Source organism: Mesoplodon densirostris, chromosome 11, assembly GCF_025265405.1.
Source record: "Mesoplodon densirostris isolate mMesDen1 chromosome 11, mMesDen1 primary haplotype, whole genome shotgun sequence".
In the NCBI taxonomy this organism is placed as follows: Eukaryota; Metazoa; Chordata; class Mammalia; order Artiodactyla; family Ziphiidae; genus Mesoplodon; species Mesoplodon densirostris.
In genome coordinates, this window is record NC_082671.1 from 26,425,530 (window position 1) to 26,438,701 (window position 13,172).

Genomic DNA, 13,172 nt, shown 5'->3' on the forward strand with positions numbered 1-13,172 from the left:
AGGACTGCCACTTATTGGAGAATTTGAAGGGAGGGAGAACTGGTTCTGGTCAGACAGAAGGACAGGTTAGATAGACTGGCAGTAGGAGGGGAATATATGTACACAAGGAACTCTAAGTGTAGCTGAGACAAAATAGCCAATGCTGCACAGGGTAACAGTCACAAATGAAACTCTGCTCATTAGATCAAGTGTTCAGCTAGACTGAAGCAACTCCTGTCTTGTCCTCAGCCACCTTCCCTCCTACCCACGACCCAGTGCAAAATGGAATTATTCAAAAATTACTGAGAACTTCAAGCAGAGAACTCAACCAAACACAAGGTGCTTCTGAGTGCAGGACTCTGAGGGTCTACAGAGACTGCACGTCCACGAAGCTGGCTTTGCAATTTCATCTCAGAAAGGGGCTATCAACTCACAGCCAAGCATGCTTTTGTTAAGGGAACCTGGATGCATCTCCATGAGTAGCCGGGGCACTTCATTTTCGTTTTGGTAAGGGTGAATTCCACATATTATTTCATGTTACAAGAACAAATAAAAATAGTTATAAAATACACTTAATATCTCTGAAAAATAATATGTGATTTATTTTCTTATAGGCACCACTCAACTATGAAAAGTATTTCACTGGCCACATCTAAGTGAAAGTATTAACTCAGGACAGAAATATCTGGTCCAACAAACAGGCTTACTTTTAATGTTCAAAGAGATGCCAGTGTTCAAAGAGATGCAGAAAGAACGAGACAGAGTGACCGAGTGAGAAAGACAGAGAGAGGGAGGGGGAGAGAGAGAAGGGGGGAGGGAGAGAGGGCAGGAGAGAGAGGGGGAGAGAGAGAGAGAGAGACAGAGAACAGAGACAGAGAGAAAAGCACCCAAAAGAAGGCAGGAAGTCTCCTGAAGGCCAGTGACCATTTTCTCTCAGAAACTTTTCAGCTGTAATAGCCATTTCAATTATTCCAACAAATGTACTCGCCTATCTTTAGCAGCCCTTCAAGTAAGGCGTAATTGCTTTTTAAAATTTGGGGCTCTATCTTTTCCATTAATTTTCTAAGTATGAGTTTTTGTTACACTAAAACTAAAAAGTTGTTATTAAAGTCCTAGATGTTGTCTTTAGCCAGGGCTTCAGGTTTTTCATTTTGGGGATGGAGTAGTTATTTTACAATAAATACTGTAGTACTTTTCTTGACCTTAGGACTACAGAAGTATAATTTGAGAGGGAATAAAAATATTTTAAATGAAATTTTGGATACATTTATGATGTATCCATCATAAAGACTATTAGAAACAGCAGATCAGAGTGGTAATATATACATTATTGGATTATTGATATACACAAACAGAATACACACAAACAGAATTTGCTAATTCAAATTCTGTAATCCTTTGCATTTAAAATATTCCTGGCATCATCCCTTTCCAAAGAAGTTTTTCCTCCTTTTATCTAGATTTCCTTGACAAAAAAATAATAATAACAACATAGAGAGGCAGTGATCTCTGATACTTGGGTTGAAAAGAAGCAGAAGGCTTCTTGCTCTGGCCTGAACACGTGACATACGTGTGCCTTCAGGCTCCTACATGTGTATGACACCTGGCATAGCACCAGGAACAGCACTGACCAGAGTGGTTTTTTTTTTTTTTTTTTTTTAAGTTTATGATGAAAACCAAATGAGAATCAGTATTCCAATTTCTTCAATTTTAAAATATATTACCTCCCAAACACTGAAGGCTGATTCCTAATTTCTTTAGCTTTAGCAAGTAAATAGTCAAGACAAATTATTTTAGGGGCTGTTAAAACTTAACTACCTTGTAATTTAGATTTATAATTTTTGTATGATCAGTTGTGAAAACTGCTATTAAAACCACTATGTACAGGGAAAAAAAGTGTGTATATATTACATATTTTATAAGTTATGAAATAAATAACACTAAAAGACAAATGTCAAATTGTAAATTCAACTTTGCCATCCCTATCTTTTAACTATAAATATATATTTTAAAATTATGAATTTAGACTTTTTTTCCTAGATTTTTTGAGCATTCTCCATGAAATCTCCAAAATTACAAATACAGAACTAGGAACTGCAGGTTCTATCATTCATGTTCTAAGCACAGAATTCTCATTAAGCCTAGGAAGACAAATCAATAGCGCTGTGCATCTATTTAGAGTCTATGAAGATTTCTGTAATATACCGTAAAGATTCCTCGGTGGTTAAATATATTTTCAAAAAATAATCTCAGAACATCTGAATGTTAAGATAATAAAGTAGAACATTTCTCTCAATTAATATCTTTAATATTTCTCATGTAGAATATACTATTTTTTTCTCCACCAAAATAACAATATATTTGGAGGCAGAAACATTTATGAGTTTTAAAAGCACTTATGAAATCTTAGAGCAGAACCACTACTCTAGTAATACTTGTAATAAAATTAATTTAAAACATTTCCATGAAGAGTCAGGGGTAGCAAGACCCTTGATTTTTCCCTAGGAATAAGAATACGCATACACAATTCCAGAAGCTTCCTTTTTGACATATTAGGCAATGGGAAAACAGCTTGTATCAGAGTGGAATTTAATTTACTTCTCAATAGGGCTCTAGCACTATCCTCAGAAGGACATTAGACAAACCTTACTTAGCTTTATCTTACAATAACCCCTTTCCCCATATATTCCAGGAGGTTTTACAAAAACTGTTAGATACTCATTTCTAGTTCTGGAGAGTTAAATGAGCTACCTCTTGGTAGAATTTCTCAAATGGTTTATCCCAGAGGATTTACCCTCTCTGAAATATCTCCTCTCATAAAGAAGAGATGCCATGCATTCATAGCATTTCAAACCTCTATTTCTGAGACACAAATATCTACACTAAGAAATGGAATTAGATTTCCAGGTTGGAAAAGCAGACAAATATATGAAAGGAAATCTGGAAATAAAGCAAACAAAAATCTGTAAAATGTGTAGTTGCTGTTTTCCTTCCTTCAGGCCTTCTTGCCCTTGCTTGCTCTTTTTGTCTTCTTTCATGGAAATGCAAGTCCCCAGCACAGGGTTACCAGCAGGTGTCCCAAAATGTGCCACCCTGAACTCAAGTAAGAGGAAAACTTCATTGGTTGTGCCCCAACTGTTGTGTAAGCAAGGCTTCCGTCTGTGAGTTCTTCCTCTTCCAAAGGCACCAGTACTGTCCCTTGGAGACTTGGTCAAATGCTGCTACATTTGATCCTTTTCTCGAACTTCTTGTAATCTTTTTTCTAGACGATCCAATTTGGCAAGATTTTCCTGCAGCAGTTTGCTGTCCGGAACCAGCTGTAAGGCTCTCTCATAATAAGCTCTTGCAGACACGTAGTTTCCCTGTTGAGGAAAATAAAGATAATAATTATATTTTGATCCATCAGAACACTAGCTCGAAGAATGGGGAAACTAAAAAACAGAGCTTCTCGTCCATTTTAACATTAACATCCTCATAAGGAGGCCCAGTCTGCATGTGTAATTTTATCTTTATCTGTTGGTGCCTTTGAGAATCCATTTGTTTTAAGTACCAGACCAGATGGAGAATGTGAAGGATAAGGTTAAATGGCAGCAAAACAGATTTCCAATTCTACTAATACAGGGTATGAAGCTATAATCTCATAGCATTCTCATAGGGTTAGCACTGTTTCTTTGTAATCAAGTGGAGCCAAGGCACTAGAAATTCATATCGAGAGGGAGGGGGACAGAAAGAGGGTTGGGTTGGGGGAGAGGGGTGTGTGTGTGTGTGAAAGAAAGAGAGAGAGAGAGAGAGATGTTTTTGAAATTTCAAGAGTAATGATTAAAAAGCAGGGCTTCCCTGGTGGCACAGTGGTTGGGAGTCTGCCTGCCGATGCAGGGGACACGGGTTCGTGCCCCGGTCCGGGAGGATCCCACATGCCACGGAGCGGCTGGGCCCGTGAGCCATGGCCGCTGAGCCTGCACGTCTGGAGCCTGTGCTCCGCAACGGGAGAGGCCACGGCAGTGAGAGGCCCGCGTACCGCCAAAAAAAACAAACAAAAAAAGTAAATAGTTCAAGAGTCCACTACAGCTATTTAGTGGTAGGAAGTATTTTAATCTTCACCTTAAAACATAAAAGCAACTTTTGCCTAATACGGGCTTTAATGCAAATCTAAGTTTTTACGAAATAAAAAGAACTGATAATAAATAATATGGAGTCAAATTTATCCCATACTCAAGGTGTGTGACAATATATGTCTGCTGGATACTCTAAAGGCGGTAGGGGGGAAGGTATGTCACTCTGGACCTGCTAAAGACCCCTCTGTTGGCCTCCATCTGGTTTGTGCAATGCTTCCCTAACTGGCAACCATGCGTGCCTGGTCCCAGGAGGTCCCTGACAAACTAGTCAGAATTACTAACTTTTTTCCAGCCTCTTTTCTGCCACTAAATGTATTCCTTCCATACGGTCGACCCCCTTTCAGATCTGTGTGCTGCTAAGTGTCAGAACCAAGATCGGTAGAGATCTCTCCATTCCAAAGAAACAAGCATCTGCTCTGCTTTATTCTCAGTTACAGCTCCAAGTGGATGAAAACTAGTTACTCTCTAAATTTCCACCACAATTTAAAGTAGCACCTCTTGGAGTGAAAGTACTATGTGGCAATAGCGACCTATATTTGTTGAATGCTTAACTACCTCCCAAGTGAATGAACAAGCGTCAAGACCTCAGACCCTGCCTGACATATAATGAGCACTCAATCCGATGCTGTCATTGTTGTTATTATTAAATGACTATTTATGTGTAAATGGGTAAACACTGCCTATTTCTTATGGTATTCACTTGTCATGCTGGTGAAAAGGAGAGTAAAAATGACAGAACAGATAACTGTACATTGGGAATCCAGGCACTGGCATGTGCACAAATGAAAATATTTCTGATTATTAACACTGATTCTGATAAGAGGCTGAACAGAATTCTGAACAAATGAGAACCTGGATTTAGCTACATTACGATTGTTTTTTCAGTTCAAGTATTTACCTTCAGAGTGTCTCCTGATGTTTATTAAGCTTAGCACATAGGTGCAGATAACTGAACATCTGTGGCTCTTAGATTGCTCTCAAAACTGTGTTCCTACTGCGGTTGATTTTGAAATCGGTTTCCCAAGAGGTTTCTCTGAATTTAGGCCTTAGCTTGGTGCCAGGCATCTCCTCTGATCACCAGCTTTCTCTGTCCTTTCACAAAAAGATCTATCATAGAGTTATTTTCTCCCCCAAGTTGCTCTTTTCTTGAGGCAACTGGAAGCCTTAATTTTTAAAAAATAAATTTATTTTATTTTTTTGTTTATTTTTGGCTGTGTTGGGTCTTCCTTGCTGCGCGTGGGCTTTCTCTAGTTGCAGCCAGTGGGGGCTACTCTTCGTTGCGGTACGCGGGCTTCTCATTGCAGTGGCTTTTCTCGTTGTGGAGCACAGGCTCTAGGCACGTGGGCTTCAGTAGTTGTGGCTCACGGGATATAGAGCACAGGCTCAGTAGTTGTGGTGCACGGGCTTAGTTGCTCCACAGCATGTGGGATCTCCCCGGACCAGGGATTGAACCCGTGTTCCCTGCATTGGCAGGCAGATTCTCAACACTGCGCCACCAGGGAAGCCCTGGAAGCCTTAATTTTTAAAACAAGTTATAGCCCTTAATTCAATGTCCTCAATTTCCAGATGCTAGATAGGGAATTTGAATTATCCAATTTCTAGAAATGTGCTAGTTACTATGATAGCCCCTAGTCATATGCGGCTATTTAAGTGTAAGTTAATTATGATTAATTAAGAATTCAGTTGCTCAGTGGCACATTTCAAGTGCTCATTAGCCATGTGGGGCTAGTGGCTACTACCTTGGACAGTACAGACATAGAACATTTCCGTCATCTCAGAAAGTTCTATTGGCCAGTTCCATTCTAGAAAATGCATTAATGTCATAAGGCAGGATTGAAAATAGTACTTTGTGATATGGCCCAGGTGATGCAACTCTTTGATTATAAATAATGTATTGTAGGGGCTTCCCTGGTGGCGCAGCAGGTGAGAGTCCGCCTGCCGATGCAGGGGACACGGGTTCGTGACCCGGTCTGGGAAGATCCCACATGCTGCGGAGCGGCTGGGCCTGTGAGCCATGGCCGCTGAGCCTGTGCGTCTGGAGCCTGTGCTCCGCAACGGGAGAGGCCACAACAGTGAGAGGCCCGCGTACCGCAAAAAAAAAAAAAAAAAAAAAAAAAAGAATGTATTGTAGCTTTTTTTTTGGTCCATCCATTTCATTTTACATAAAACTTCATGAAAAATATCATCTTTTGGGCTTCCCTGGTGGCGCAGTGGTTGAGAGTCCGCCTGCCAATGCAGGGGACACGGGTTTGTGCCCCGGTCCGGGAAGATCCCACATGCCGCAGAGCGGCTGGGCCTGTGAGCCATGGCCGCTGAGCCTGCGCGTCTAGAGCCTGTGCTCCACAATGGGAGAGGCCACAACAGTGGGAAGCCCGCATACCGCAAAAAAAAAAAAAAAAAAAAAAATCATCTTTTATTTCCAAGCAGTATGAGCAAGAGTCAAGTCTCTTTTTCTCTCTCTTTGTGTCATCTCCTTGCAAAGCCTTATTCCAACTCTCAGCCTTGCATAGCCCTCAGTCCTTCCTAAGCTTCACCCAGGCTCAGGCTCAGTGGGGCCCAGGAATGGGATAACACTGATTGATGCATGCACTTCCTGGCAATGCAAAGGTCACAGAAAGTTAATGGTTGTTCTTGAAGGCATCATAATGATAATCCTGCATCCTAACGGTAACATCAAAATGACTACATCCAAGCCATGTGCCTGGTCTATATATTTGTATTGGATTGCATCATATGAATTTACATTTAAAATTAAACATTTTAAAATTACAAACATAGAAATTTTATATTGTTCAACCTAACACATGATGGCCGCAAAGATGAAAAAAGATAAACTAATTTTTAATCAGTGTGTTCATTATATTTTGAAATAATACACTCAGTAGATCCTCTTCAATCTCCAGATACCTTTGCAGGGGAAGCACCTCTAAATTTAAAGCAATGGGTTCACTTGTTAATCTGAAAGAGTTCAATAAATGTACTATTTTCTCTTTATTCCAGACTTAATGAACACACTTGAGTGCATTTATTGTACTTTATCTAATTAACAATTGAACTCATTTCTTTAAATGCAGGTGCATTCCATCTAAAAACATATTAAGTGTATTATCTGAAAGTGCAACTATTTAATATATTATTTAAATATTTAAAATTATTATGTTACTGTTTTTAAAAGTAAGTTCATTCTATGTTTCCCAATTAGATACTGCTAGACACCCTAGAATGTCATTAAGATCAGAGCTTGGTTTATTGGGCTCTGATAGATGTTGTGACTGGATTCGCCATCAATGTCCCTCTATTAGATCAAGGCTAATAGTTGCAGAGTAACTATCCCATTATCCCCTCCCCTCTGTATAGTCATGGATCACCTTTGTGTTTTACTGTGTTTCTGAGAGTGACCGGTTCCCACTTAATCGTAAACCCTATATAGCCTTTGTTTAAATTCACTATCTCGCTATTTTGTCAGGGTAAAGACTGATAGAAGCCTGAAAATAAGTTAGCTAAACAAGAGTGATCCTTTCAAAACATGTCAGACCATGGCACTTCTCTGCTCAAAGTCCTCCAAGGACCCCAACTTGTTTGGCATGAAAGCTGAAGACTTTACAATTCCTTTCAAGGCCCTGCATCATCTGTCCCTGTGACCTCTCTGACCCAGCTTCTATCATTTCCTCTCACTTGCCTTCTCCCTAGTCTTCAAATACACTGGCACACTCACACCTCAGGGCCTTTGCACATGCACTTTCCCTATTTTGCCGAGTGGCTTGCTCCCTTCAGATCTCTACTCAGACATCACTTTTTAACTGAGGCCTTCCCTAACCACCTCAGTTTAAAATTTCAGTTCTTACCCCCAGCACTCCCTATCTTCTTTCATTCTTTTATTCTCCATAGCAATTATCACCATCTGATATATTCTAGGTATGTATGTATGTATGTATGTATGTATGTATGTATTTATGTGTTTATTTACTTATTGCTTATTTCCCCCTAACTAGAATGTTAGCTCCATGACGATAGAAATTTTTGTCTTATGTGTTAATTGCTGTATTGCTGGTACCTAGAAGAGTACCTGGCACATAGGATATTCTCTATAAATGCTTGTCAAATGAATTGGATGAATGAGTGAATGCCAGTTAATCTTTGGTTTCATTATAGACAATAGTCCACCCAAGGGTAATTTTCAATTATTCACTCAAAGGTAGCTTTTTCTTTTGAGAACAAACAAACAGCTTTGTTTTTCAGTAGGTTAGGGAATAAAAGATACATTAAGTGTAGGAAATAGTAATACTTTATCTTGACAATGAGTTAAGCCACAGGAAAATAAGCTACATTAGCGTAGCACCAACAGAATTTTACTTCATATAGCAGATTTTACCTGCTCTGTGATGATACTTAAGTACATATGATTTTCTTTATGATAAACAAAATCATGAAATCTAATTTATATATTTATTTTTTAAATGGCTTCATGATATTCAATATCGAGATAATACAAAGTGAACATAAAACTGTCTAATTACATTGTGAACACCTATGTTTTCAGTATTCAAATAATTCAAAGAGGAAATTAACAGTAGTTTCTCAATCTTTTAAAAGAGAATAAAGAGAAAATACAAAGAGAAAACCTGGTTCACATGGACGTGAATTATTTTCTTACCTTGATGTGCTGGATTCCACCCATGTTCATCCAGGCCTGTGCTTGATCTGGATTTAATTCCACGGCCACTTTATAGCTCTAAATACATAAGAAATATCTTCAGGCTGGGAAACAAGAACCCATCTTTAACACTACAGATTGTGGAAACCATTTTCTTCATATGTGGAAATTTAAATGGTTAATAAAATGAACAGTCACTTCTAGTTCACAGGTGTCCCCTTTAGGTCTATTATTTTTCAAAGTTGATGATTCTAAAGTGGAGGAAACTGAAATGTGTAATTTCCTTGCAGAGCTAACCTCTGGACTTAAAAAGGCTGAAGGTGCCTGCCAGGAGTCCAGGTGATTTCTATTACAGTGCCTCATTTCCCACTGGCCTCGATCTGCAAGAAAATGGTGCTCTTCAGCCTTTTTCACTATAAATGGAGTTTGTAAGAAAAATTTGTTTATAATCACAGAATCTTAGAGTAGTTTCTGAAACACCTTATATCTCTCACAAAATCTGATGTGATTATTCATCCCATGCTTAAATTCTTGCAGAGACCTGTGTTCAGTATCTCTTTAAGGACATATATTTTATCAGGGGATAGTTTTAATCATTAGAAAGCCTTTCTTTTTCTTCTGCCTTACAAAAGATCTTCAAATGTTTGAAGAGAGTTACTTATTTCTAAAATACTTTTTTTGGTCTGAACAACATGTATCCCATTAAATGTCATAGCCGTGAGGTATATTTTTAATATTTTTCCTGTTGTTTTGCATCAAAGGGCATGCTCACCACTGAGTCATGATTTTAAGAGTGGTCACCTTAAATAAAACTAAAGGCTCAGCTGAAGCACGAAGAACTACAATCCTGCAGCCTGTGGAACAAAAACCACATTCACAGAAAGATAGACAAGATGAAAAGGCAGAGGGCTATGTACCAGATGAAGGAACAAGTTAAAACCCCAGAAAAAAACTAAATGAAGTGGAGATAGGCAACCTTCCAGAAAAAGAATTCAGAATAATGATAGTGAAGATGATCCAGGACCATGGAAAAAGAATGGAGGCAAAGATTGTGACGATGCAAGAAATGTTTAACAAAGAACTAGAAGAATTAAAGAACAAACAAACAGAGATGAACAATATAATAACTGAAATAAAAAATACACTAGAAGGAATCAATAGCAGAATAACTGAGGCAGAAGAACGGATAAGTGACCTGGAAGACAGAACGGTGGAATTCACTGCTGCGTAACAGAATAAAGAAAAAAGAATGAAAAGAAATGAAGACAGTCTAAGAGACCTCTGGGAAAACATTAAATGGAACAACATTCGCATTATAGGGGTCCCAGAAGGAGAAGAGAGAGAAAAAGGACCTGAGAAAATATCTGAAGAGATTATAGTTGAAAACTTCCCTAATATGGGAAAGGAAAGAGCCACCGAAGTCCAGGAAGTGCAGAGTCCCATACAGGATAAACCCAAGGAGAAAAATGCCAAGACACATAGTAATCAAATTGACAAAAATAAAAGACAAAGAAAAATTATTGAAAGCAGCAAGGGAAAAATGAAAAATAACAAACAAGGGAACTCCCATAAGGTTAACAGCTGATTTCTCAGAAGAAACTCTACAAGCCAGAAAGGAGTGGCATGATATACTTAAAGAGATGAAAGGGAAGAACCTACAGCCAAGATTACTCTACCCAGCAAGGATCTCATTCAGATTCGATGGAGAAATCAAAAGCTTTACAGACAAGCAAAAGCTAAGAGAATTCAGCACCACCAAACCAGCTATAAAACAAATGCTAAAGGATCTTCTCTAAGTGGGAAACACAAGAGAAGAAAAGGACCTACAAAAGCAAACCCAAAACAATTAAGAAAATGGTAATAGGAACATACATATCGATAATTACCTTAAAAGTTAATGGATTAAATTCTCCAAAGAAAATACACAGGCTCGCTGAACGGATACAAAAACAAGACCCATATATATGCTGTCTACAAAAGACCCACTTCAGACCTAGGGACACATACAGACTGAAAGTGAGGGGATGGAAAAAGATATTCCATGCAAATGGAAATGAAAAGAAAGCTGGAGTAGCAATACTCATATCAGATAAAATAGACTTTAAAATAAAGAATGTTACAAGAGACAAGGAAGGACACTCCATAATGATCGAGGGATCAATCCAAGAAGAAGATATAACAATTATAAATATATATGCACCTCAATACATAAGGCAACTGCTAACAGCTCTAAAAGAGGAAATCGACAGTAACACAATAATAGTGGGGGACTTTAACACCTCACTGACACCAATGGACAGATCATCCAAAATGAAAATAAATAAGGAAACAGAAGCTTTAAATGACACAATAGACCAGATAGATTTAATTGATATTTATAGGACATTCCATCCCAAAACAGCAGATTACACTTTCTTCTCAAGTGCGCATGGAACATTCTCCAGGATAGATCACATCTTGGGTCACAAATCAAGCCTCAGTAAATTTAAGAAAATTGAAATCATATCAAGCATCATTTCTGACCACAACACTATGAGATTAGAAATGAATTACAAAGAGAAAAATGTAAAAAACACAAACACATGGAGGCTAAGCAATACGCTACTAAATAACCAGGAGATTACTGAAGAAATCAAAGAAGAAATCAAAAAATACCTAGAGACAAATGACAATGAAAACACAATGATCCAAAACCTATGGGATTCAGTAAAAGCAGTTCTAAGAGGGAAGTTTATAGCTATACAAGCCTACCTCAAGAAACAAGAAAAATCTCAAATAAACAATCTAACCTTACACCTAAAGGAACTAGAGAAAGAAGAACAAGCAAAACCCAAAGTTAGTAGAAGGAAAGAAATCATAAAGATCAGAGCAGAAATAAATGAAATAGAAAACAATAGCAAAGATCAAAACTAAAGCTGGTTCATTGAGAAGATAAACAAAATTGACAAACCATTAGCCAGATTCATCAAGAAAAAGAGAGGACTCAAAATCAATAAAATTAGAAATGAAAAAGGAGAAGTTACAACAGACACCGCAGAAATACAAAGCATCCAAAGAGACTGCTACAAGCAACTCTATGTCAATAAAATGGACAATCTGGAAGAAATGGACAAATTCTTAGAAAGGTATAACCTTCCAATACTGAGCCAGGAAGAAATAGAAATATGAACAGACCAATCACAAGTAATGAAATTGAAACTGTGATTGAAAATCTTCCAACAAACAGAAGTCCAGGACCAGATGGCTTTACAGGTGAATTCTATCAAACGTTTAGAGAAGAGCTAACACCATCCTTCTCAAACTCTTCCAAAAAATTGCAGAGGAAGGAAAACTCCCAAACTCATTCTATGAGGCCACCATCACCGATACTAAAACCAGACAAAGATACTACAAAAAAAGAAAATTACAGACCAATATCACTGATGAACATAGATACAAATATCCTCAACAAAATACTAGCAAACAGAATCCAACAACACATTAAAAGGATCATATACAATGATCAAGTGGGATTTATCCCAGGGATGCAAGGATTCTTCAATATATGCAAACCAATCAATGTGATACACCATATTAACAAACTGAAGAATAAAAACCATACGACCATCTCAATAGATGCAGAAAAAGCTTTTGACAAAATTCAACACCCATTTATGATAAAAACTCTCCAGAAAGTGGGCATAGAGGGAACCTACCTCAACATAATAAAGGCCATATATGACAAACCCACAGCAAACATCATTCTCAATGGTGAAAAACTGAAAGCATTTCCTCTAAGATCAGGAATAATACAAGGATGTCCACTCTCACCACTATTATTCAACATAATATTGGAAGTCCTAGCCACAGCAATCAGAGAAGAAAAAGAAATAAAAGGAATACAAACTGGAAAAGAAGAAGTAAAACTGTCACTGTTTGCAGATGACATAATACTATACATAGAGAATCGTAAAGATGCCATCAGAAAACTACTAGACCTCATCAATGAATCTGGTACAGTTGCAGGATACAAAATTAATGCACAGAAATCTCTTTCATTCCTATACACTAATGATGAAAAATCTGAAAGAAATTAAGGAAACACTCCCATTTACCATTGCAACAAAAAGAATAAAATAGCTAGGAATAAACCTACCTAGGGAGACAAAAGACCTGTATGCAGAAAACTATAAGACACTGGTGAAAGAAATTAAAGATGATACCAACAGATGGAGAGATACACCATGTTCTTGGACTGGAAGAATCAATATTGTGAAAATGACTCTAGTACCCAAAGCAATCTACAGATTCAATGCAATCCTGATCATATTACCAATGGCATTTTTTATGGAACTAGAAAAAAAACCTTAAAATTTGTATGGAGACACAAAAGACCCCAAATAGCTAAAGCAGTCTTGAGGGAAAAAAACAGCTGGAGGAATCAG

General features: G+C 37.9%; 1 protein-coding gene across 4 annotated transcripts in view; it reads right to left on the reverse strand.

Moving 5' to 3' along the window:
• Nucleotides 1-2,019: 2,019 nt before the first annotated feature.
• The window catches only part of TMTC1 (transmembrane O-mannosyltransferase targeting cadherins 1), a 272,198-nt gene continuing 261,045 nt past the window's right edge, over nt 2,020-13,172 (reverse strand). For all 4 annotated transcript variants that reach the window (XM_060113162.1, XM_060113160.1, XM_060113161.1 and 1 more), the window contains 2 exons: nt 8,749-8,826; nt 2,020-3,341 (listed from right to left, as the gene is read on the reverse strand). In XM_060113162.1, the coding sequence (XP_059969145.1) occupies nt 3,201-3,341; nt 8,749-8,826 (219 nt within the window). In that variant the 3' untranslated portion in view covers nt 2,020-3,200. The remainder of the gene's footprint in view (nt 3,342-8,748; nt 8,827-13,172) is intronic.